The following is a 23,431-nucleotide window of genomic DNA, read 5'->3' as shown; positions in this document are numbered from 1 at the left end:
GCCATCCAGCAGTACGTCCCTTTCTTCCAGGCTCCCCTTGCTCGCTCCTCCTCCCTCCGTCTGACTTTCTCTCCGAAGCTTTCCTTCTTCTGACCCCTGTTTGCGCCTCCTCTTCGTCATATTGATTCCTTTCCAGACATATCAGGGAAGCGGTATGGCCTTTGGAGGAAGGTTTGTTGGAAATGCGCCACTCTAACCACGCTTTCTCTCTCCATTCGATTTCTTTAGGCCACTGCGGAACAGATTCGACTTGCACAGATGATTTCGGACCACAATGACGCTGACTTTGAGGAGAAGGTTAAACAAGTGAGTGTGGAAAGCGAGGGTGAACCCCGATGGGAAGGCAAGAGTGATGTCGAGAGTACCGTGGAGGCTGCAGGGGGTGGGAGGGATGTGGCTGGCTGCTCCCTGAATTTCCTTGGACTGGCTTGTTTTTCAGGGGCTCTAGTGCCTGCCGTGCTGAGCCCCAGAATGCAGGGAGCGGTCTTATCCTGAGAAAAGGAGGTTGTAGGTTGGGTTGTGGTGAAACAACGGCAACTCAGAAATTCCCACCTTCAGTTACTTCTCATTGAGGGGGTGTAATTCAGCTGAGGAGGCTGGGGAGACTCCCAAACCCTGACATTTCTTTGTAGGATTGCTGGTTTGGGATTCAACTTGCTTGCCTCCTGAGAGATCCGTAGAGATTTTGGTGCCTTCTTGGTTTAGAACATGCTGACTGTGGTGTTGTCTTCTCTACAGCTGATCGACATCACAGGCGAGAACCAGGACGAGTGTGTGATTGCTCTGCATGACTGCAACGGAGATGTTAACAGAGCCATCAACGTGCTGCTGGAGGGCAATCCGGACACGGTAGGATTGGGTCCTGTAAATCTGGTGAGGCCTAGTTCAGTGTAACTGCATATTTGGAGACAAGACATACAGTAATGTCTAGATAACGAGAGCCAAAATGACTGACTCCTTCCACAAGTGGCATGTAAAGCGTGATTGTGTCCTGGCTTCTTAACGCTGCTCTCTGTAGGCTTGCACAGAAGACAAGCGTGGCCAGCAGGCCCAAAGGAATAGAGCGGAAAATGCAATAAATCATTTACTTCCTATTCCTTTTGAATCCCAGCGCTTTGAGAACGGTACAGTGGCACCTGTATAAGCTCTCACGCTGCCGCAAGCGTGAAGTAACTTACCTTTTCCCACGAGGGCTAAGTGACCTGTGTTGAAAGGCAGTTATGTGTCAGCTGTGGTTCGTTTCTGTTAGAGTAATGCAGTTTTGTGTCTCTGGCCCTAAGCATTTGCTTCTTAGCGATGCGCTGAGTGTGTGCCGCTGCCCGTGCCGCCTTTTTGAGGGTCTTTTTGCTGTTCGTTTTTGGTGGAGTTAGGCTTGACTGCTGTCACTCACACAGGTGCCTGTCTCAGACAAGCCAAAGTCAGCTCTGAGAACAAGTGAGCGCTTGCTTAGGAGGAATCTTCCGCCTGGTGTGCGGGATGCCATTCATCTTGTGACAAAGACAGCAGAGACACGAGTTCTGTTACAGCCCAGTAAAAAGCCTACGAATATCAGATCCTTCCAAACTGCCGCTGATCAAACGTATCCTCCCAGCACCCTGGTTTGGCTGAGGCCAACTCAGCTCTTTGTAGAGTTGAGGCTCTAAATATCACTTCAGAATATAACGCATTAGCTCTTTTTTTGTCCTCATTATTAGCCCCGAGCGTAGATGGATGAGCTGGACAGCTCAGGCTATATTCCCTGTAACGTAGCTGCTCCCCAGCGCCAGGTGCTTTGCTGGCTTTGGCACCGGCCAAGCTCAGTACGGCGCACGTAAGGGTTCTTCCTTGCCTTTAGAGAGCCCTTTCCATTGCCAGCTGAACAAAATAGCTGTTGGAAAATCCTTTTAGAAAGGGGGATGATATGAATGTGCATTGCTGAGGCAAAGCTCTGCCGTGTATTTTCCTCCACATCCCTTGTAACCGGCGCCTTCTAGTTTAACGCCAAACTCCTGCCGTCGCAGCAATTGCATTTCCTAGATAAACACATTGCTCGTGAAAATAGCGTGCAGCAAACGGCGTTACGTAGCGGTACCTCCTTTATTCGAGCAGCTGAAACGCCCAGCAGCGTGAGATGCAGGGCGAGGCATGGCTACTGCGGAAGATTTGTAGAGGCAGAAATGGAGTTGGCAGAGCAAAGCCCTCGAGTGCCTGCCACTTCTCCAGCCTGCAGCGCCATGGGGGGCCTGCGGGCTGGTCCCCGCGGCACCGAGCGCAGGCAGCGGCGGCACCGTCATTGGTCAGCGCTCTCGGAGCTGCTTCTGGCCTGGATTCAGCTTGTGCAGCGGTCCCGTAAAGGGGATTTTCCTGATAAGAAACAGACTTGCTAATTGCTCAGATACTCCCGTGATGATGAAGACAGCTCACCTGCTGAGCGAGTTACTCATAACCTACCGTATTTCAAACAGTAAAGGAGCTGGCGTGATCGTAGCGTTGGGTTAGATTTGGCTTAAAATTACAGTATTCAAAGTAAATATTTTCCGAAATTTCCTTCTGAGCCAGATACCTATGGAGAGAGACTTCAGAAGCCTTGGGTTTGAAGGCAGTTTGTGCCTCTATGGTTTTTTTGTCACTGTCCCTGCATGTTGCCATCCAAAACCAGATGTTTACTTGTCTGCCAGTTGTGTTTTCAGGTGTTTGTCAATGACTCGTGACTGTTTTTAATTGTTCTAACAGTGTGCAGCATCAGTTTAAGAGTATGAAACCACTGCAGACTGTCATAAAATAAACGGATGCGGGCCCACGGCAGTAAGCTGGAGGCGTGCTTAACTTCTTACAGTTGAACTGGGGATGACTTGAACTTGCCTGTTGGATAAATCCTGTGATACTCCTCTCCCTGTGAGCTGCTGTTTAGGGGAGGGGTTTTGTTAAATCGCTCTGCATCTGAGAGAATAACTTAACCCGAAATGTTGACTGCAGAGCACTTTGGAGCACTTACCTGGGTCATTTACCTGCTCCCCAAAACACTGGCCTATATGAAATGGCAGTTTTGGGTTTTTTTTTCCCTTAAACAGGGTAAATTTATCCATGCTTTGAACTTGAGTAAGTATTATGCCCGCTCTGTTTAAGAGGTTTAGTAGATCTTTGCAGAAATAGAGTAACTCATCTCCTGTTACCTCAAACTGCGTGCCAGTCAGCTGTAAGAAAGCTTTCCTCGAAGGAAGAAGCTGTACTGTGTGTAGGCTGATAGACTCTTCTAAAAAAAAATTGGGCTGGAAACCATTTTTTCTGGCGACCCTTGTTATATTCTCCGTAGCGTGTTTAAATATGTGTGTATTTGCATCTTGTGTCGATCAGACTATGATTAACTTCTTTCCCCTCTGCAAACCTTCAGCATTCCTGGGAAATGGTCGGGAAGAAGAAGGGTGTCTCAGGACAGAAGGAGAGTGGACAGACAGAACCCAGTGAAGAAAGCAAAGAAAACCGGGAGAGGGATCGGGATTTCAGCAGACGACGTGGCGGGCCACCGAGGCGGGGGCGAGGTGCCAGCCGTGGAAGAGAGTGTATGGACCTGCCCTTTAATACCACCCGTAACTGCCACAGCGCCCACCGAGGCGCTTTGTGCTGCATAAAAGCTGTCAGTAAAGCTGCTTGGGCAGACGCGTCTTTGAGGAAAACCATCCTTGGATGTGTGGCGATCTGTTTGATGCTCCCCTGTCCGAGATGATTCCTTGGGTGATGCTCTCAATACCGTCAGCTTAAATAAAAGGAGTTACGGGAGCGTTTGGCAGCGTGGTCTCCCACACAGCCGCTGCGCTTCGGTGTTTGAGGTCTGGTCTTGTATCCTCCCTAAAGCAGGATGAATCTTGAAATTGTCTTTGTGTTGTTCTGTTTTTCAGTTCGCGGCCAGGAGAATGGACTAGACGGTGGTAAGAGTGGAGGATCTTCTGGAAGAGGCACAGAAAGAGGGAGGCGGGGACGTGGCCGAGGCCGAGGTACGCACGGGGTTTGAGGTCGGAGGGGGTGGGAGGAGAAGAATTACGTCAGCGTAATCATCTCCGTGAGGCTTGAAAGCCTCTTTTCTGCGAGGAATTGCCAAACTGAAAACGAGCACTAGGTTTTACTCTTCTTATACTTAGTGCCTACATGTTGCTTCGCCATCTTAAGCCTGCTAGAAACAGTATCTAGTTCTTGCATCCCATCTGTGGAGTTGGAAAAAAAAATAGGGCTTTATTGTATAGAGGTGGGAAGTTAAAAAACCTAAGGTGGCTATTTGGCAGGGGGGCCAATTGCTCGTTAGCAACAGAGTCTGGATCCTCGTTCTTGCACGTGTGGCTCTGAGCACCATTGCTGTGCAAACGCTCGGCTCGGTTTTTAAATAGTCAGCGGCGGAAATTCATTTTGCCACAAAATCTGTGCTGCTCAGGAATTGTTGCTGAGGTCACACACTGCAGAAATGAGAACCTGGGGTCCGGTACTTATGGTTTGTGCTCGCTGGAAACCTCATCTGAGCCTGGGATCATGCATCGCTAATTATACTGCCAGCCAGCTGAGGTCATTCCTGTACCTATAAAGACGCTGCTGGAAATCCCATCGACTCGGGAAGATCCTCACCACTTTCATATTCTGGGCATCAGGACTCCATATGTTGTTCAAATGTTTCTTTTCCCGGTGATGCAGAGCCAAGAGAGATGCCTAGCAGCGCGTGTGTGTATATTTTACAGGTGGCTCTGGAAGGCGAGGGGGAAGATTTTCTGCCCAAGGCATGGGGTAAGCTTCACTGGTACAAACCGCAGCAAAAATCAAAGTCTTTGTGCATGAATGGTACTGTTTGTGTCAGTCATTTGTGTTCCGATTTTCCTTTTTTTGTTAATAAAGCCAAAACTGCCTCATGCTAACTTAAATTTGGAATGGCTGGTGTAGCTGAAGCATCCTTCTGCTGAGAAAACCGTCTTTTGAGGCTCTTTGAGATGTGTCATAGTCTGAATAAAATCAGTTGCTTTTAAAATGCTTAGGGAGAGGGAGTAAAAATTTCCATCCTCATATTTCTTGCAGAACTTTCAACCCGGCTGACTATGCCGAGCCGGCCGGCACGGATGAGAACTACGGGAACAGCAACACCAACACGTGGAACAACACGGGCAGCTTCGAGCCGGATGATGGCACAAGTAAGTGGTCTTCACGCGCGTGTTGGCTGGTTTGTATTTAGAGGGTAAGTGGATTTTGTGTCCATCCAGTTGCGCTGAGGAGGTTCTGGGTAGGTCTTTGGCTCAGGGACAGAGGAACGGGCTGTTGGTTCAGAGATGGATTTCAGTGGCCCTGTTTCTTTGCAGCCGGCGGTGCCTTTGCGTCTGTTAGGGTGCCCGCGTTGGAAACTGGGAGCCGGGTGATTGTTCTGGTGTGAGCTTGTGCGCGCTGTTGCCCAACAGAAGCACAGGAACGCTTGCCTCCGTTTGTTTTCCAGTAGAAACCACGCTGCCTCTTTGGAAAAGTCTTTTTTATAAACTGTAGTGTGATAAACACATGCAAGTTCTCCCGATATTCGGTGCATCCTCCAGAGATTATTACTCGGAATTCAGATGTTTTGCTCTTGATTTCGGTATGGGGAGCATTCTCTCTTTCATGGTTGTCTCGCTCGAACTGCTGTAGGATGAGACCTTCTTACAGAAAGCTAGCTGGAAAGAAATCTTCATCGCTTGCCTGTTTGAAGCAAACGTTTCTTCACTGGGTGGTTCGTGAACGCCGATCTGCCCTTGTGCATTCTCTTGCGTTGGAAAAATGGTATTTTTTTTTTTTGTTTCAAGTATGCACACTATTGTAAGCCACAAATGAACTCAGATTTTGCAGTGTGATAACTGGACAGAGTCGCAAGGGACAATCCTTAATCGTAAGTAGTCTATTTGTGCGGGGGTTTTAAGAGTGGTTGCTTTTTTTTTTATGGAGGAATCTTGCACCACCGTGAAGTCAAACTATTTTTCCATGATTTTCGAGCCTTCAAGTAAATACCGCATCTCGGTTATAAGAAGCATTCACAAACGTATTAATGTTGCTTTAGGCCACTTCCATGTTTGTTGTATTTGCTGAAAAACTGATAGCTTTGGAAAGAGAGAAATAAGGTACTGTAAACTCTGATAGCTTTTACTACACACTGTTAGTGTAGGGGTTTTTTTTGGTTTGTTTGTGTTTTGGTGGGTTTTTGTTTGGGGGTTTGGTTTGGTTTTGGTTGGTTTTTTTTCCCCAGAAAAGGGAGAGCTGTTTTGAAAGAGGGAGAAAAAAATAAGCATGGTTTTGTAAAACACTAGCAGGTTGAGTGATCATCTTCTTGCCGACTGAAAAATGGAGTTTTAAATACCGGAGGGAGTAGCGTAGGCATGTGTTAAGGGCAATGGGTACGCTTGGCTTTGGAGGAAAAAGGGATGGGAGTGGATGACCTCTACGTGCTTGAAGTTTAACTGTCTAGTCTGAACAGGCTTCTGTGGGGCTTTTTTTTATTTTTTCCATCTGTTTTGGTGTTTTGTGGAATTGCGGAATAAAGCGGGTTGGAGCGTGGTTGGGGGAATTGAGGATTTTTCTGATGGAACAACGCAAATTTGCTCTAGTACTACAAGGCAGCTGTAAAGTTTATTGCGCAACTACGCTATTCACCTGTGTTGTGCGTGGTCATTCTGTTTCCATTTTAGTAGCCGCAGGCATCTCTTTAAATTAACAATATCCACAGGTACAACGTGACTGGTGTAAACGGGGGCAATGAAACTCGCCTTCACTTCTTTAAGTCAAAATTTCACTCGTTGTCTGTCTTGTCTTTTTTTTTTTTTTGTTTCAGGACTTGATTTCATTGGGGGTGAGGGGTCAAATTATCCCCGAAAATTTGACACTGCTCCTGGTACGATACATCCAGGTGCACTAACTGCCCCGGATACCTTTACTTTATAGCTTTTTTTTTTTAAAACCTGAAATATCTGTGGATATGTCAGTCTTCTCTCCCTTAATTTGTTCATTTTAATGAATATTTGATGTTTGTTCTGATTGTGCTTTTACTAATGCTGACGCCTTGAATGTAAATTGGGAGAGGTTAACCCAAATTCTTGTGGATTATGTAAATTTTAACTTCAGCCACTGCTTCTCGGTACCCAGAGCAGCTCCGTGTCCACAGCACCGATGACAGTATCCCACCCGAGGGGAGGAAGCGTGACGCAGCTTAGTCGTATTCCGCTTGTCTCACATCTGGAAAGCTGTGACTTGCCGTTGTCCCCGTGCCGTTTCCTCGGCGCGGCGGTTCGGTTCTGCAGCGATCACTTCGCTGGCCTCCCCGCTGTGTTTCTGCTTAGGGTCAAAACGCTGCTGCCAGGGGCATTAATCTGGCTAAACTACCTCAGCGCTTCGCCTCCGCTTACGGCTACCTCTGGGCGAGCGATGCGCTCGATGGCTGCTTTGGCATGCTCTTGCTGCCCGGCCGCTCCTCTCCCCCTGAGCAGACCTGCCCTGCAGCTGAAGATGACAGTGGATTTGGAGATGACCGGGATGCTTGATGGCAAAGCTGCTCGGTGCCTGGCCGCTTTATTTCCTGCTCTTACACCTTTATGCCTTATCAAGCCAAGAGACGCCCGTGAGACGCTCGTTTGCCTTACACCTCCCGAATCCCATCGGTGTCCATAACAAGGCCAAAATCGCGTTTGACTAACATCTCCTCCATCTAACCTGAGGCCTGGAAGTCGAGGCTAAGGGCCCTTCTGGAGGAACTTGCCACTTTGCTCTCGAAGGTCAGGGCAGGAGGAGGAGTGTTGAGGCTGTAGGGTGTCTTTTGCAGGGGCCCGGAGGCAGACGTGCTTGGAGTGCTTCTGTTGCTTTGGAGCATCTCCTGGTTCTCACCTCTGCGTTAATCTTTAACTCCCGCAGGCAGCACAAGGCCATCTGCTCCAGTGCTGCCATTGTGGATTTTGCCACGCTTTGGCTTTGTTTGGATTTACATTCCGTTGAGTTGAGGAGTGGAAGGTTTGGGTCTGTCACCCTTCCAGGCTGGGACATCAAACACGTGTCCCGTCATGGAGACAGCAGCAGACCGCCTGACGGGCTGCAGGAGGAGCAAGCCGGTTGCTCATCTCCCGGTTTAAAATAGAGAGAGAGTGTATTTGGGGAGTGTGGGGGGAATCTTGAAGACAAAACGGGATTTTCTTCTTCAGCACATTCATATTTACAAATGCCTATTGATTTTTTTTTTTCCCCTTTTCCTGGTTTGAGGAGCTTCAAGACCAGCAGCTCTTTGAAGGGCTTTCTTAAAGCAGAGAGGAGGGATTGCCGTTCAGAAGATGACACTTCTGAAATGGTGTTAGAAGCGTCAGGGCGTTGCTTGCGTTGCAGCTCTCCCCTTCGGAGGAGCTTGATGGAGAGTGATACGCTCAGTTTCTTTAAAAAAAAAACCCCTAAACACGCTGTGCTGGTTAGGAAGCTTTCTGGAGCATTTCTGGCGAATGCCTGGTTGTACATCACAGGTCTTCGGTTTTCCATCTGTCCCTTCGTGTGCAAGGAGCACAAGCCGTGCTGAATAGGTGTCCGGTACTCGAGAAGTCATCTTGCCAGGAAAGCCCCATCAATGGCTGCTCTTCATCTGCAGGATTCCCTTCTGCTTTTGTGCTGCTTTGCTTTTCTCCTCGTTTCCCCCAAGCGAACAAGACTGAGAGCCCTGTGCCGCGTTCCTACGCGCACAAACTCTTCTGGGGGCAACTCTCCTGCGAACTGCAGCTGACCCAGGTACCTCCAGCTCCCCCTTCACCTCTTGGCGAAGGGTTGAGCTGGTGGGATCTTTCTGATCCATGAAAATCTGGAAAGGAGCCTTCCCACTACTGCTGTGAGGGCACAAAAAAAAAAAAAAAAATCTAAGGAATGGTGGAATCTGGGTTTTTAAACCGCAGATGTGTTTCGCGTTGAATGTGTTGAACTCCTCCTGATGTTTCTGTCTGGGGAGGAGGGGGTAGAGTAGTGTGCCTTGAGACTCCTGGCACTCAAGGAAGTCAGGTTTTATTAATATCTATATTTCTAACTTAAATATTTAAAAAAAAAATCCAGGAAGGCTTCTTGAATTGACTCAACTTGTCAAGCAAAACAAAAAACCTAACAAAACAACAATGAAAAAAGAATAATTCGCTGATAATATACTTATTTCACGCAGTAAATCCCCCACTTCTAGACAAGCAGTTGTCTGGATGTTTTGGCCTTATAATTAAATGTATATGGGAAGATACGCTGTGGGTTTTGCCCCCTGAAATCTCAGCGAGCCCGATTGTGTCCTGCAGAAGAATCCGCAATGTTCTCGTTCCCTGTGTGCTATGTTTTTATGCTGTAAAAGGCTTTTAGCTTATAAAAGGGCTGATGCCAACTTGTTCCGTCCTTGTCGATGTCTCCAGGATTAACCCCGTTGGCTGTGTCGGTTTTTGTTGAGCTGGTTTGCATGGGCTGAAAACAGACTGCGCAAAATGGGGCTCTTCTCATGCTCTGAGTTTTTTGGGATGTAAAATGCTCCCGCTCTCCTCCCACACCAAATTTTAAGTTGTCTCATGGATTCGGAAGTCACCACGTAATATTCAAAGTACTGAGGTTAAACTGCTTGAAGAGAGGGACGGAACAAGTTGAAGATGTGGCCAGGCAAAACTTTTTTTCCCAGTAAATTTTGCTCTCTTACAAATTGCGCTGTGCTGGATTGCGGCTGAAATCTCCTGCTTTTCTCCCTGATATTTTAAGCTACTCGCTTTGAGCGTATCTCCGAAATTGGTCACAGAAAACATGGGAATTGCTTAGTCCCTTAAATTTTCCTTTTTGATTCCCGTTTGCCTGTGCACAGGAGGTCCTGGTGCAGTGAAGTTTCAACATTTTGGGGGGGAGCGGGGAAAACCAAACCGAACCATGTGAATGGCTCAGTTGTCCCGGGTTTTACAGAAATTTAAGGTTTAGCTGGGTGGTGAGGTCCTGCGCAAGAGCTGGCAGGATGGCCCCAAAGGAGGTGCTGTGTCCGAGCTGCTGAGGGAACACTAACTGCTCGCGGGTGCAGAAACTTGCAGCTACTGCAATACGAGGGGAAATCAGGAAAATGGCCCAAGGAGGCTGGGGACAACGCTGGGGCTTCCTTGCCGAGCTCAGCTTCCCTCTTCGGTGTCGGGGTGTGTGCGTTGCCCTCGCTGCCAGCCCGGCGGTCGCTCTCTTTCAGCCTCGCCTGCCCGAGCAAGGCTGAGGCGATCCCATCGTGGTACCTTGCTCGTGAATCGTGGGTTGGCATCGAGCGCTTTAACTTGTCTGGTTGGCAAATAGAAATTATCTCAGCTGCTTGCAAAGCTCCCCAGTGCTTCCCCGGCTCTTGGAGGTAGAGCTTTGATGCGCGCGTAACTTCTCTACCTGTTGTTATCCTTGTAGGTGCATGGAGGGCAGCGACAGAAGAATGGGGCACGGAGGACTGGAATGAAGATGTAGGTACTCTCCAAACCCCTCTCCTCCGCGCGTCTGCCGGCAGGCCGCCGTCCTGTTTGCACACACACAGCTACAAGAGGAGCGCAAAGCCCATCCTCCCCAACCTATGGGCATAGCCCAAGCCAGGCTCCCAATTCCAGGAGCTACGATAAATAAGTAAACATCACTGCTTCTAAAGTACACGTGTAGTAGAGCTTGTCGTAGGAGCCCAGGACATGAAGGGATCTCCCGGGGCATCGAGTCTGATCCTCTCCTTTCCTCCAACTGCATGACTGAACTCTTCCATAAACTGGCCTGACTCCACACAAGATCTTTGCGCGGCTCCTCCGGTGGAGCGGCAGGTTGGGAAGGTTTGCCTTTGATCCACGCCACGTGCCGTGGAGGAGGCAGCAGCAGTTTTCGTGCGTGTGTCACGTGCCTCTGCTGGTCCTCGTGATTTGGATTGAACAGAAGCTCTTGGCTTTGCCTTCTGACTTGCTCTTTGGCGTGTCTCGCTGCTTTTTGCTCTCTACCTGGCATCTCCTTCAGGGGAGAACGGATGCTGTTATCACCTGCTTTTAATGCCTCCGTATCAGTTTCTTCTGAAACGGGCTTCAGTCCCTCTCTGAATTGAGGGAGAACTTCTGTGCTTGCAGATGGGAGCAGGGTTGGGCTTTTTTAGTATTATTATTAGTTTTGCATGCTCATTTTTGCTAAGCCTACAGAACGGGCACAAAGGGAAAGCTTTTGCTTTCCAGACACTGTCTGAAGGAAGCGCTCCTGCTGTGTTTGGAGACGCAAGCAGCTTCTCTGTCTGTTCAATCAGGTCTCTGCTTGAAGAGAGCCTTTGATAGCCCTTCTTGCCTTCAGTGTGTGTGATACGCTCCCAGCGGTTCCTGATTTTGATTTTAAACTCTTGCAGTTTAGTTGCTGGCAGCTCCTCAGTCTGGAATAAAAGCTGATATGTTCCAGGCTAAATCACAGGTGGTCGTTAAACCTCCGCTTCATTCATTTTTGAGCGATGTTATTTTCCCCGCTATAGTTGAAGTAGATCTGTTGGTCTCTGGTCAGATCATCCCGATGAGGCCAGGATCGTTGGAAGCTTAACTACAGCTCTGGAGCTTTCTTCTGTGACTTCTCTACCTGCGCAGGGGGTTTGGAGATCAGTGCTGTGTACCATCAATTCAGGGCACCCGTCTAACATCGTAGCAGCCCTAGTGGATTTGTGGACTACGGGAAATTGGTAGAAGGATTTGGGGTTTTTTTAAACTGGCAGGTGATTTGTGCACTTGCCTGAGAAGAAACAAATTAAATAGAAGCTGATTCTGATACGAGCCAAATGATAGAGAAGTTGAAGTCTAAATACTTGAATTTCTTGAATCTTTCTGTGGCTGTTTGAGACAAACATTTGTGTGCTTTACTTGGAGTCCCGAGACGCTGTTCTCACTTTTGGATTCTTTTTCCCTTTTTTTTTTAAATCTTTCAGCTGTCTGAGACGAAGATCTTCACCGCCTCCAACGTGTCTTCAGTGCCTCTGCCTGCTGAGAATGTGACAATCACAGCTGGACAGAGGTGATAGCCCGTGGCGATGCTGTTTACGTGGGAAAAGCACAAAAATCCCAGAGCAATTTGCCGTCTCAGACTAAACCTTGCCAGCTAGCTAAAATGCAGTAGCTCTGAATAAGATGAGATGGATTTAAATGGAAAAGTTGAGTTAGGAGTTTCCAGGTCCTAATCCTGGATTAGAGTTTTCCTAGGCTCTGCTGCTGGTTCTTCAGATTTGGGGGCATTTTGCTGCGTTAAATTAATAGAAGACATGCTTTAAAATAGAAGGCCATGCAGGATCTTGCTTGGTCTCTGTCCTTTTGAGGTTGCTACTGGCAGTTGTGAGTTAATGTTCTGCAGATTTATTCAATTTGTAAAGTAAAAGCTATAAATTGTGAGGCTGGAGGTAGCGTATCGCTGTAACGGACGTGAGGGGTGTGACAGCTCGTGTTAACCTCAGCGGGTTATCTGCTTTCTTTACCCAGAATCGATCTTGCAGTCCTGCTAGGAAAGACGCCCTCTTCTATGGAGAATGAGTCAACAAACCTGGAGTCATCCCAGGCTCCTTCCCTGGCCCAGCCGCTGGTGTTCAGCAATTCCAAGCAGAGTGCGATATCCCAGCCGGCCTCTGGTAACTCCTTCTCTCACCACAGCATGGTAAGGAAATACTGGGCTCTGCCAGCGCCGGGGTTTTGGCAGATGTTGGTCTCCCTGACGTGCTCTGTCTGCATTTGAGCAAAATGGGAAATACGGTTCTGACACCCGCTCGCTTCTTGTGGGTGGCAGAGTCCTCCGCTTGGGTGATTTGCCAGTCTGCTCTAAATAGAAGCATGAAGTCCATTGCTTAATTAGAAATAATTGGGATAATTCCTCCCCTGTTGCCCTTGTCAGACTTGCAACAACTGCTTCTTTCCTGCTCAGAGGGAAGGAAAAACTCTTGCAGTCCAGGGCTTGCAAATTCGACGGTTTGAGAAGTGGAACTGGTTGGGAGTTTGGTGTGGGATGAAACGCTGGCATCTACTGACAGGGGAAGGAAGGAGGCATTGAATCTGCATCAGGGATGTGCACAGACCTGGGCAGATGCTTCTTTGTGTAATTTCAGCAAAAGAAATAAAAACTGTGCCCTTAATGGTGAGATAGTTCAGGAAGGATTTTCAAAACCACCGTAACTGTAAAGCCAAGTTCTCCTGGTGGTTGTCTTTTTTAAAGATCCTATCTGTTAACTTTTCTTTGTAAGTCTCCGTGACACTGTAAAATGCCACGGGTTGGGTAACGGATCAGCGTACCCGCGCTCATATGCGATAAAGGCTGTGAGAGAAGTATGAGCTCTCCTTGCCAGTGGTGTCCGTGTGCATCTGGAGCTCAAGAGCGTTAAGCCGAGGCACCCAGGGAGAAGCAGCAGGGTACGGCGCGTTCAGGCTTGTGTTAAGAGATGTACCTGTCCTCTTGAGCCAAGTTCCAAGCCAAGGGAGACGTTGACTGTGTTGTTTCATTGCTGAAATTGCAGGTGAGCATGCTGGGGAAAGGGTTTGGAGACGTCGGGGAGGCCAAAGGCAGCAGTACCACGGGTTCTCAGTTCCTGGAGCAGTTCAAGACGGCCCAGGCTCTGGCTCAGCTGGCTGCTCAGCACACCCAGCCTGGCGGGAGCACCACTGCTTCTTCTTGGGACATGGGATCCGCTACGCAGACCTCGTCTCTCGTGCAGTATGGTGAGGAAAAGCGGGGTGGCTCGCTAAAGGGGAGCGTGTTCTCTCGGAAGCGCGGAAACGCGCTGCGGGCAGCGGTGTGAGGGATTCGGTGAAGGGCCAGATCACAAGTTCACAGCCAAGCCAACTGTGAAATTAAAAGAACCATGGGTGCAAGTTTGTGAGAGTAAAATGTAATAGCGCATGTGAGTCTGCCCCTGTTCCTCTTACACTTAGGGCAATTGAATCCGTCTGCCCCTTGGTCATTCCAGCCAGCTTCAGGGCCAGGGACCCGGCGTTCCCGAGACCCTCGCGGTGTGCAGAACCGTTCCTGGTGTAAAGCTGTGTAACGGAGAAGGGGTCCGAAAGTGGGCACCTCTGCAGAATAGTTCCCGAATGCCAACACTTGTCAGTCAGCTGCTGGCCCGATGTTGTCTTTTAAAGGAATGCGATTCTGGTGACTGTTAAATGCCAAGAAGTAACTCTACCTCTGGGTTGGCACGAGGGAATAAACAGTGATTAAGAGAGGCTCCGGCTTTTCAGATGAGATGCTGAGCCCTGCCGTGGTCGAGTACTAGCGCCATTTCTTTCAGCTTGTGCGTTTTATTTCTTGCTATAGGGAAGTGGCTCTGGTTCAGATCTAAGCTGAAGAAAAATCGAGCCCTGTCCTGGTACCAGTCAGCATTGGCAGCTCCTGATCTTTTCAGACAAGGAGCCACAGAAGAGAGTCAGAGAGAATAGGAGTTGGTTTTTAATAAGCTGCAGTAAGACTTAGGCGAAGGAGGAGGGTGGTGCAGTTGTGCAAAGACCTGAGGGTGGGCAGCCCCGAGCGGCGGTGGTGCTTGGAGGACACCCAGTACTTGCAGGGGAAAGAGCAGGCGATGAAACGCAGCCGTGTTGGCAGAGAGGGGGAAGGAAGCGGCGTCAGGAGCATGCAGGACTCCGACACGCAGTGCCTCCGCACAAGGGACTCTCAAGTCCAGCTTTTCTCGGAGGATGGAGCACTTCTGCTGTGCAAGCTCTCGTTGTCCTGTAGAGATGGTGGAAGGAGCTGAGGGGAGAAGGGCTTAAAAGGCTCGGTGTTGATGGTGGTGAGAGCGCAGATGCTGGGGTTCTCTGCTCTCTGATTTTAACAGGCTCCAGGAGGAATCATGGTGTGAAATGATTTTATTTTTCTTGATGCTGAGAAGTGTCAGAACTTGGTTTGGTTTTAAGGAACCAAATCCTGCTAACTCAACTCTGTCTCCCCTCGTAGATCTCAAGAACCCAACAGACTCTTCTGTGCATAGTCCCTTCAAGCGTCAGGCCTTCACGTCAACTTCAACCATGATAGAAGTGTTCATGCAGGAGAAACAGCCTGTGGTGACTGCCTCCACAACCGTGCCGGCACCCCCTTCCTCGCCGCTGCCCAGCAAAACCAATCCTGTTCCCCAGATGTCCCCAGGGTCCTCGGACAACCAATCCTCCAGTCCCCAGCCAGCCCAGCAGAAGCTGAAGCAGCAAAAGAAAAAAGCATCGTTAACATCAAAGGTGAGGATGCCTGGTGGGGAAGGAGGCGTTGTATTGTGTTAGAGCTGCAGAAAAATCCATTTGGGCTGGCGAGGGAAGGGCTGGGCTTGGCCTTCCTGCTGTTAGCGTTGGGTGTTTGTGGGGGTGACGGAGAAAAGCTTGCCTGCCTGGGTTGAACACTGTAATTCAGAGGATGCAAGCCTGTAACTAGTTATGTGCTGGGAAATGTGGATGCTAAAGTCATTTTCTGTGCTTATCCAGGGCGCGATTGACCCTTTCTGTTGTTCCTCCCTTGCAGATTCCTGCGCTTGCGGTGGAAATGCCTGGCTCAGCGGATATCTCAGGGCTAAACCTGCAGTTTGGGGCGTTACAGTTTGGTTCGGAGCCTGTTCTCGCGGAGTACGAATCGACGCCCACAACAAGCGCTGCCGTTAGCCAATCTCAAAGCAGCCTGTACACCAGCACGGCTAGGTGAGGACCGGGCGCGAGGAAAGGAACGATTTATCCGAGAAGGTAGCTTTGGAAGGTAGCTGGTCCTGTGGACTTCAGTCACGCTGCATACTAGTAGACCCTTTCTGACTGTGCCGTAGTCACAAAGGGGGGACAACGTATGCAACAGCAAAGCATAAGTCGCCGGCAGACTCATTCAGGCAGCTCTGTGACTGATTGGCCTGTGGTACTTATACAGAAAGCAGACGTTTCCTGCTGCCGTTAAACTGTGTTGCTGGAAACACAGGAGGGGAATCCCCAGCGCAACTGCTCCTTGTCCCTGGTGAACAGATTCCGTGTGCTGTGTCCTGCTTTTTGCCTGGCAAACCGGGACGCAATGGCGTAGGTGGATCTATGGTGATGATGCCTTGCCAAAGCGAAGTGTTTCCGTCTTCTCTTGGGCCGATCCTGAGTATCTGGCCAGTCCCTTGAGTGGTGGCAGCTCATGAAATGTCACCTCGAGCGCAGCAGTGTGTGAGGCAAGGCTGCAGCTAGGTGCCAGCATCCTCCTGCGGCTGGGCTAGCCCTTGTCGGGGTACGTTTCTCTGCTTGGGTTGCTTGGCTGCTTCGCGTGGTGCCTTTATGCTGATGCTTGGGGCTCTTTATTGTGAAGATTTGAAATGCAGAGCCTACAGTCTGGGTCAGTGGCTTACAGCAGGGCTGTTTTAGAGGAAAACATAAACTCCTTTTCTTTTTTTTTTCTTCTTCTTCCCCTTTGTAGTGAATCTTCATCCACAATTTCGTCCAATCAAAGCCAGGAGTCTGGTTACCAGAGCGGCACAATACAGACAGCAACGTTTACCTCCCAGAACAGCGCTCAGGGACCACTGTACGAACAGAGATCCACCCAGACGAGGCGATACCCAAATTCAATCTCCTCCTCGCCCCAGAAAGATCTGACCCAGGCCAAGGTAAAAAAATAGCTTTGCTCACGCTTTGTGCTGAGTAAGCATAACGTGTGAAGCACTGTCTCGGGGGAAGCTAAGTGGTTTATCAAGTGTTTCTGTGATCTCACGAGTCCACAAGCCACGTGGAGGAGCTTTCTTCTGGGTGCTGCCAGAGCCCTTAGCTATGTTACTTACCTGGGGCTGGGCCAGTGGGGTTAACAGTGGTCAAGTTGATGGCAGGCTGTGTCACGTCACGCATAATTACCCTGCTGCAGAGTGGCGTTCAGGCCAAGGATTTAGTTTTGTCTTAAGAATTCGATTCTTGCATGCTGCACCCAAGTTCAGTAACATCGGTTTTGGCTAGCGAACTTGGGTTGAGGGTGTTGAGCCAGTCTAACCACCAGCAGCGGAGAAACTTCTTGCACTGCTTTCTCAAATATGCGCTTGAGGGTCATGCTGGCGTGGGGCTAGTTGAACTTCGGACTGACTCCGACGCGGTCTGCTGACCCGTGTTGGTAGCACCCCTTTTTCACAACTGAGGAGGGAGTGTGGGAGGGGGCTGACACTAGATCTGCCTCTGGAAACGAGCAGCTGCAATGCCCAGTGCTCTTTTTCTCTTCTTCCTCAGAATGGTTTCAGTTCTGTACAACCCACGCCATTGCAAACCACGCAGGCCGTTGAAGGTAAGAGTCTGTCAGTGCAGCGGGTGTCCTGAGTCTCTTGTGCTGCTCCTATTCTTTCCTTTGGATGAAAAGCTTTATCTGTGCTAATAGCAAGTCCTTTCCCTGCTGGACTAATTGCTGCCACTCAGATTATTTGCTTGCCTTGAAATGTTCAGCTTTCTGCTGATGGATCCATGAGATCCTTGATGAGTCACTCCCTGATGACAATAATTTGCTCTGATTTGTTTGTGAAAGCCACCGCATCTGTAGGTCTTGAAGCTCTTTGCAGAGCCGATGGCGGTGTTGGGGTAAAGTGGGGCGTAGAACACAATCACGCTGTCACGAGTGTGTAACTGGTTGGCAGCAGCGAGGGAAGCCCCAGATCTCCCAGCTCCTCTAGCTGAGCCTTTCTGATCCTCACCACGAATCGCCCTCCGGGAGCTGTTAGTAGCTGCCCCTAACCCAAAGCTTTTGTTCACAGGTGCTACAGGCCCCGCAGTCAAATCCGATTCCCCCTCTGCTCCCAGTATCACGCCTCTCAACGATGGGGTGTCTGCAGCGTCCTTGCTGACTACAGCCAGCCAACACTCGACAGCTCTGAGCAGCCTGAGCCACAGTGAGGAACTCCCCAGTACAACCACCGCCCAACTCAGCAGGTGAGCAGGCGTGGTGGATGGGTTTCTAGAAAAGCAGAACCAGAAGTAGTAGACATCAAAGTCTGTCTCATGCAGTGGGGAAGAGTGAGGTGACTCATCCCGTCTGAGTAGACGGGGAATGGGATCTGGCCTGGTGCTGCCAATGGTGACTCTCGCATCTTGACAACCTTTTATTCCTCCTTCCGCAGTACGTTACCCGCCCAGCAGAACAGCCTGTCCTCATCCACATCCTCTGGGCGAACGTCAACTTCAACTCTTCTGGTGAGTCTAGGAGTGCTCTAGCGCCGCGTACCCCTATTCCTGCTCGGCTTGGAGAGGTCTGCTGGCGTGGCCGACCTTGGGCGTGCGGCCGGCGGGGTCTGCCGTTGTGCCGGGAGCTGCCGGGCTGCCGGTTGTCCCGCTGGAGTTTGGACGTTACGACACCCTGCCTGCCTGACGGAGGGTTATGTCAGAACACTCTCTATGCACCTCTGGCTCCAGGCTTTTGACACCCCGCCTGTTTCGGACATAGCAGCGGCTTCTTTTGAGCCTGTAGCAGCTCTTGAAAGTGCTGCTGAGTTGAAACCAGATGTCAGAGCAAACCGGTAGCTGATGGAGTGTCACTGTTCAAACGCATGTACTGCTGGAGCTCCTGCAGCACAGAGTCACTGGGTATTGGCTTCTGCAGCAGAATAAATCTCCCTGCCGCAAATGCGGTGTTCAGCCCTGCTTCTCCCAGCAGACAGACATGTTGGGACACAGCCGCATGAGAGGCTTGGAAGCATTAGGGGTTGGCTGCTATCAGGACTTTGGACTTAAGCCAGATGCAAAGCAGGTTTCTTTGTAGCCTGCAGCAGCCGAATTCATTGCAGGCTCTCGGGAACGTCCGGGTGCAGACAGACCCGCACAATATTTTGCGTAGACAGCGTCCTGCGATATTTCTGCGCTCAGTTACATCCACCTGGTCCCCTAACTCTCTTCCCTTCCTTCCCTAGCACACAAGTGTGGAGAGTGAAGCAAGCCTCCATTCTTCTGCTAGCACTTTCTCCACCTCCTCCAGCACAGTGTCAGCCGCCCCGCCAGTCGTAAGCGTTTCATCCAGTCTCAGCAGCGTCAGCAGCCTGGGCCTCAGCCTCAGTAGTAACTCCACGGTGACGGCCTCGACTCGCAGCTCTGTTGCAACAACATCAGGTACTTTCCTGGGTACTGCTACACAGGAGGAGGGTGGGGGGGCTGAGAGAGACAGCTTCTGCTGTTTGCTTCACTGTGGAACTTATCCTTTCTTTTCCTTTTTCAGGAAAAGCCCCTCCCAATCTCCCTCCTGGAGTCCCACCGTTGTTGCCTAATCCGTACATCATGGCTCCAGGGTTGCTACACGCGTACCCGGTGAGTGGGACAACCGGCTCTTTGCAGTCGCGTCGTGCCGCTAGATCCCTCCGAGCTCTTTCAGCTCGCAGGGAGCGATGTAGTAGAGAAACCAGAAACAGTAACATCAGCCCAGCAGAACTGCCTCGAATGGGAAGAGCTTGGACCTGCTGTTTTCCGTAAAACAGTAACAGAGGAAATCCATGTGCCCGTGGGGGTAAACGTCTGTAGTTGGGGTCACCCCAGAGCAGATTCTGTCTGCCTGGTCTCTACAGCCTCCCCAACCTTTGGGGAGCAACAGCCCTTGGTCAGAGCACGGCTCACGAAAGTGTGGAGCTGTATTAGCAACATGGTATGGCAAAGGCCAACCAGGCAGAACTGCCACGAAGTCTAGGGGTGCGTCACAGCCCTCTTCTGAAGGTGAGGACAGATTGCGGCGTCGGAATAATTTCCAGAGGAACATTGTCGAGTGCCTTTGTGGTCTGGAGCAGCGGCGCTAGGCGTTGGTGCTCACTCTTCATTTGAGCAGCTCATAAAAACACTCGGGGCAGTGCCAGTCTTGCGGTAGTGAATGCTGCCTGCCTGCACCTCGGTGATTGTGTAGCCTCTGATCATCTGCTTCTGGCTTTCTCTAATGTTTATCTAAAGGTTTAATCTAAAATTAGGTAAGTGTCTTTAGTCTGTGGCCCTAACATAATCTCCTGCTTTCTTTCTCTAGCCACAGGTGTACGGATATGACGACTTGCAGATGCTCCAGACGAGATTCCCATTGGTGAGTACTGAAGACTGACGTGGCCCCGCCGCTTCCACTGGGCTCGCAGCTCACCGCTGCGGCGTCCTTTGGGTGCACAGGCTGGGAGGTGGTCCCGAAGGGCTGGCAGAACAGGGTGCGAAGCGGATGCACCTCTCCGTGGCAGCAGCGAGGAGTTAATCAGTTGCTCCTTTGGGCTTGGGGAGTTAGGAGCAGTAGCTATTCAGAGGTATCGATGGTGGGGCTAGGCAATGAGAAAGCTACAACAGGCAGAGCTGTTTCGCCTCGACGGTGGTGTCAGGAGCTGTTGTAGATACTTGTCTCTGATCCTTGAAAGAGGCAGTAACTAAATACTTTTATGAGAATGGGTTTTATTTAGCAATACGACACGCGTCCCTTGTGTTGCGGTGGGGAAAGTCCAGGCAGTTTAAGGGCTGCATACCAGTAGACCTTATCTGGTTCTTCTGATAGCCAGACAAGGGGGATGGTGCATGCTACACAAACCTGGGCTTGCTGTAGGCTGTGATCAGCCGTGATGTGGCTGATTGAACTGCAATACTCCAACAAATCTAACAGCTGTAGTCCAGAAATCCATCTTTTCCAAAAGATACTGCTTTGCACCTTTGGACAGAGCTCATAAAACTTCCTCTCCTTTTGTTTTTATCCTTCAGGATTACTACAGCATCCCATTCCCTACACCCACCACCCCGCTGACTGGAAGAGATGGCAGCCTGAGCAGCAATCCGTACTCTGGTAGGGAAAAAGACTGATCTGATCGCGTATCCCATCCGGCGTTCGGGCTGCTGCGTACGAGGTTCCTGTGCCGTTGTCCACTGGAGCTACGTCTGCACCAGCCTCCTGCGCTGCCTTTGGTCTGGAGCGTGTTTCTCAGCAGCTATAAATTCTTGACTTCCCTTTGATCATTTGGTCGTGTCGAGGCACGTTCCCAGGAAGGTGTGGACACGTAGGAGTTGATGCGGCAGTTGGAAAGGGAGCGAGGAAAGAATCCGTGAGGTGTAAAACCGGGGAATTGCTCTTCAGGTTGCGGTGAGGCAGGGGTTAAGCAGGGCTTCTCAAGCACTTAGAGTAAAAATAGAAAGAAACACAAAATCTGGAGAAATTAAGTTTTTTATCTATGCGGCAGTCTCATGGAGAAAGAAAACAGGGCGTTCAGGAGCTGTCACATTCGACCCAAATGCCCAGTGGGTGGCTGATCTCTCACTGACCTTGGTAGGTGCGTTTATTCACGCCGCTGATTCGCAGTGGGCAGCGGTTGTGCTGAGCTTTCGCGTTCTTTAGGAATGGTTGCACTTTGTGGATCGCTCTTTTTCCAGCCCCGCTTCTCCCCTGCTTCAGCAGGAGCTCGTTTGTGTGGAAGCGCTTTTGCCTGGCGCACCGAGGCTGAAATCCCAAGCTCAGAGTGCGGCACTGTTGCATGCGTAATTTGCCAAGTTACCATCGGCGATAATTAATGTTTGTGGCTTGTGAGCTGGGGCAGCACTAAGAAATTCACTGCCTTACTGTGTGAACGCTGAATAGGGAGAGTGTTTGCATGGAAGAGCCAAGCAGGTGCTCATCCAGAGCGGCAAAGGGAGCTTCCCCGAGCCCCGCAGCCAAGCCCTCGCACGGTGCCCAGACCGGGAAGAGAGGAAGCGGTATTTCCGAGGAAGCGGTATTTCCGAGGAAGCGATATTTCCGAGGAAGCGGTATTTCCGAGTACCCTCTGCGGGCTGCTGGACCTCTGCAGCAGCGTTTGATGTGGTGCCACCAGCAAGAGGGAGGGAAGCGTGAGCCCTGCTGTAAAAAGGGGCCATTCACACATCCTCAGCTGGAAGATATTTGACTTTCTTCTTCAGTGAGGAGCTGTTTGCCGGTAGGACAGAGCCCCCAGGCTGCTGCCCTGGCCTCGGGCCTGGCTCTGGAGGGCGTTGAGCTGCGTTCAAGCCTGCTGCTGATGCACGGAGAGGGTTTAGGGAGAGCTCTAGCATCTGGGCTCTGTCGCTGCGCAGGCGGCCAGCGGCAGGTTTATCTGGTGCCGGATCGTGACATCAGGCGGTGCAGCGCTGTAGCTAAGCTGCTGCGGGTTTCCCTTCCCCGCTGAAGTCCTCCTCTGGGGGATGAGAGCAATTAACAGCTTAGCCTTACCAGCGTGCAAGGGTCTGAGGGCTTGCAAGGGCTGCAGTCCTTAGCTGTAGGAGGGGGGATGATTCAAGTCACCGTTGATCAAAATGGTTTTGGGCTGGGCCCAACTGTATGAGATTCAACAAGGCTCAGGGCCGGGTCCTGCACTTGGGGCACCACAACCCCGGGCACCGCTGCAGGCGTGGGGAGAGCGGCTGGGAGCTGCTTGGCCTCAGGTGGCCGAGAGGGCCAGTGGCACCCTGGCTTGTGTCAGGAACGGTGTGGCCAGCAGGAGCAGGGAGGTGATGGTGCCCCTGCGCTGGGCACTGGTGAGGCCGCCCCTCGAATGCTGTGCTCAGCGCTGGGCCCCGCACCCCAAGGCGGCCATGGAGGGGCTGGAGCGTGGCCAGAGCAGGGCAGCGAGGCTGGGGCAGGGGCTGGAGCACAAGGCTGGGGAGGAGCGGCTGGGGGGGCTGGGGGGGCTCAGCCTGGAGAAGAGGAGGCTGAGGGGAGCCCTCATCGCTCTCTGCAACGGCCTGAAAGGAGGCTGGAGCCGGGGGGGTCGGTCTCTGCTCCCCAGGAACAAGCGCTGGGACGAGAGGGAACGGCCTCAAGCTGCGCCAGGGCAGGGTTGGGTTGGGTATTAGGGAACATTCCTTCCCCCAAAGGGCTGTCGGGCCCTGGCCCAGGCTGCCCAGGGCAGGGGCTGAGTCCCCACCCCTGGAGGGATTTAAAAGCCAGGGAGATGTGGTGCTTGGGGACATGGGTTAGTGGTGGCCTTGGCAGTGATAGGTTAACGGTTGGACTCGATGATCTTAAGGGTCTTTTCCAACCTTAACGATTCTATGAAAAGGCTGGGTCGCCTTTGGGCTGAGCTGGAATGGGCCAGGATTTGACACGTCCATCCTTCAGTCTCCTCTCATCTCCTGCATTCCAGGTGACTTAACAAAATTTGGCCGAGGTGATGCCTCTTCCCCCGCTCCTGCAACGACTTTGGCCCAGCCCCAGCAGAGCCAGACCCAGACTCACCACACCACGCAGCAGACGTTCCTGAACCCAGCGCTGCCTCCTGGCTACAGTTACACCAGTCTGCCATACTACACAGGGGTACCAGGGCTCCCCAGCACCTTCCAATACGGGCCCGCCGTGTTCCCTGTGAGTTTCCCAGCGGCAGAGCCTGGAATTCGGGCAGGAGGGCGACGCGGCAAAGCTTCTCCTCACTCCGCTTCTCTCCTTTCTGTAGGTTGCTCCTACCTCTTCCAAGCAGCATGGTGTGAATGTCAGCGTCAACGCATCAGCAACCCCTTTTCAGCAGCCCAGCGGCTATGGCTCTCATGGCTACAGCACTGGTAAGAGACCTGACAGCAGCTTT

General features: G+C 51.0%; 1 protein-coding gene across 9 annotated transcripts in view; it reads left to right on the top strand.

Annotated features, from left to right (window-relative positions):
* Positions 1–23,431, top strand: part of UBAP2L (ubiquitin associated protein 2 like) — a 31,477-nt gene that overhangs the window by 4,502 nt on the left and 3,544 nt on the right. For 5 of the 9 annotated variants that reach the window (XM_082332993.1, XM_082332996.1, XM_082332995.1 and 2 more), the window contains 23 exons: positions 229–306; positions 739–849; positions 3,371–3,539; positions 3,876–3,971; positions 4,701–4,746; positions 5,032–5,144; positions 6,800–6,874; positions 10,378–10,430; positions 11,897–11,982; positions 12,441–12,612; positions 13,463–13,664; positions 14,896–15,170; positions 15,448–15,620; positions 16,360–16,549; positions 17,154–17,208; positions 17,669–17,843; positions 18,032–18,104; positions 18,818–19,013; positions 19,120–19,208; positions 19,906–19,959; positions 20,610–20,691; positions 22,997–23,214; positions 23,303–23,408. In XM_082332993.1, the coding sequence (XP_082189119.1) occupies positions 229–306; positions 739–849; positions 3,371–3,539; positions 3,876–3,971; positions 4,701–4,746; positions 5,032–5,144; positions 6,800–6,874; positions 10,378–10,430; positions 11,897–11,982; positions 12,441–12,612; positions 13,463–13,664; positions 14,896–15,170; positions 15,448–15,620; positions 16,360–16,549; positions 17,154–17,208; positions 17,669–17,843; positions 18,032–18,104; positions 18,818–19,013; positions 19,120–19,208; positions 19,906–19,959; positions 20,610–20,691; positions 22,997–23,214; positions 23,303–23,408 (2,887 nt within the window). The remainder of the gene's footprint in view (positions 1–228; positions 307–738; positions 850–3,370; positions 3,540–3,875; positions 3,972–4,700; positions 4,747–5,031; positions 5,145–6,799; positions 6,875–10,377; positions 10,431–11,896; positions 11,983–12,440; positions 12,613–13,462; positions 13,665–14,895; positions 15,171–15,447; positions 15,621–16,359; positions 16,550–17,153; positions 17,209–17,668; positions 17,844–18,031; positions 18,105–18,817; positions 19,014–19,119; positions 19,209–19,905; positions 19,960–20,609; positions 20,692–22,996; positions 23,215–23,302; positions 23,409–23,431) is intronic. The other 4 variants (XM_082333000.1, XM_082332994.1, XM_082332999.1 and 1 more) reach the window with 2 other exon arrangements.

The sequence above is a fragment of the Platalea leucorodia genome (assembly GCF_965183815.1).
Source record: "Platalea leucorodia genome assembly, chromosome: 24".
Taxonomy (NCBI): Eukaryota; Metazoa; Chordata; class Aves; order Pelecaniformes; family Threskiornithidae; genus Platalea; species Platalea leucorodia.
This window is presented reverse-complemented; position numbering and strand designations above follow the sequence as displayed.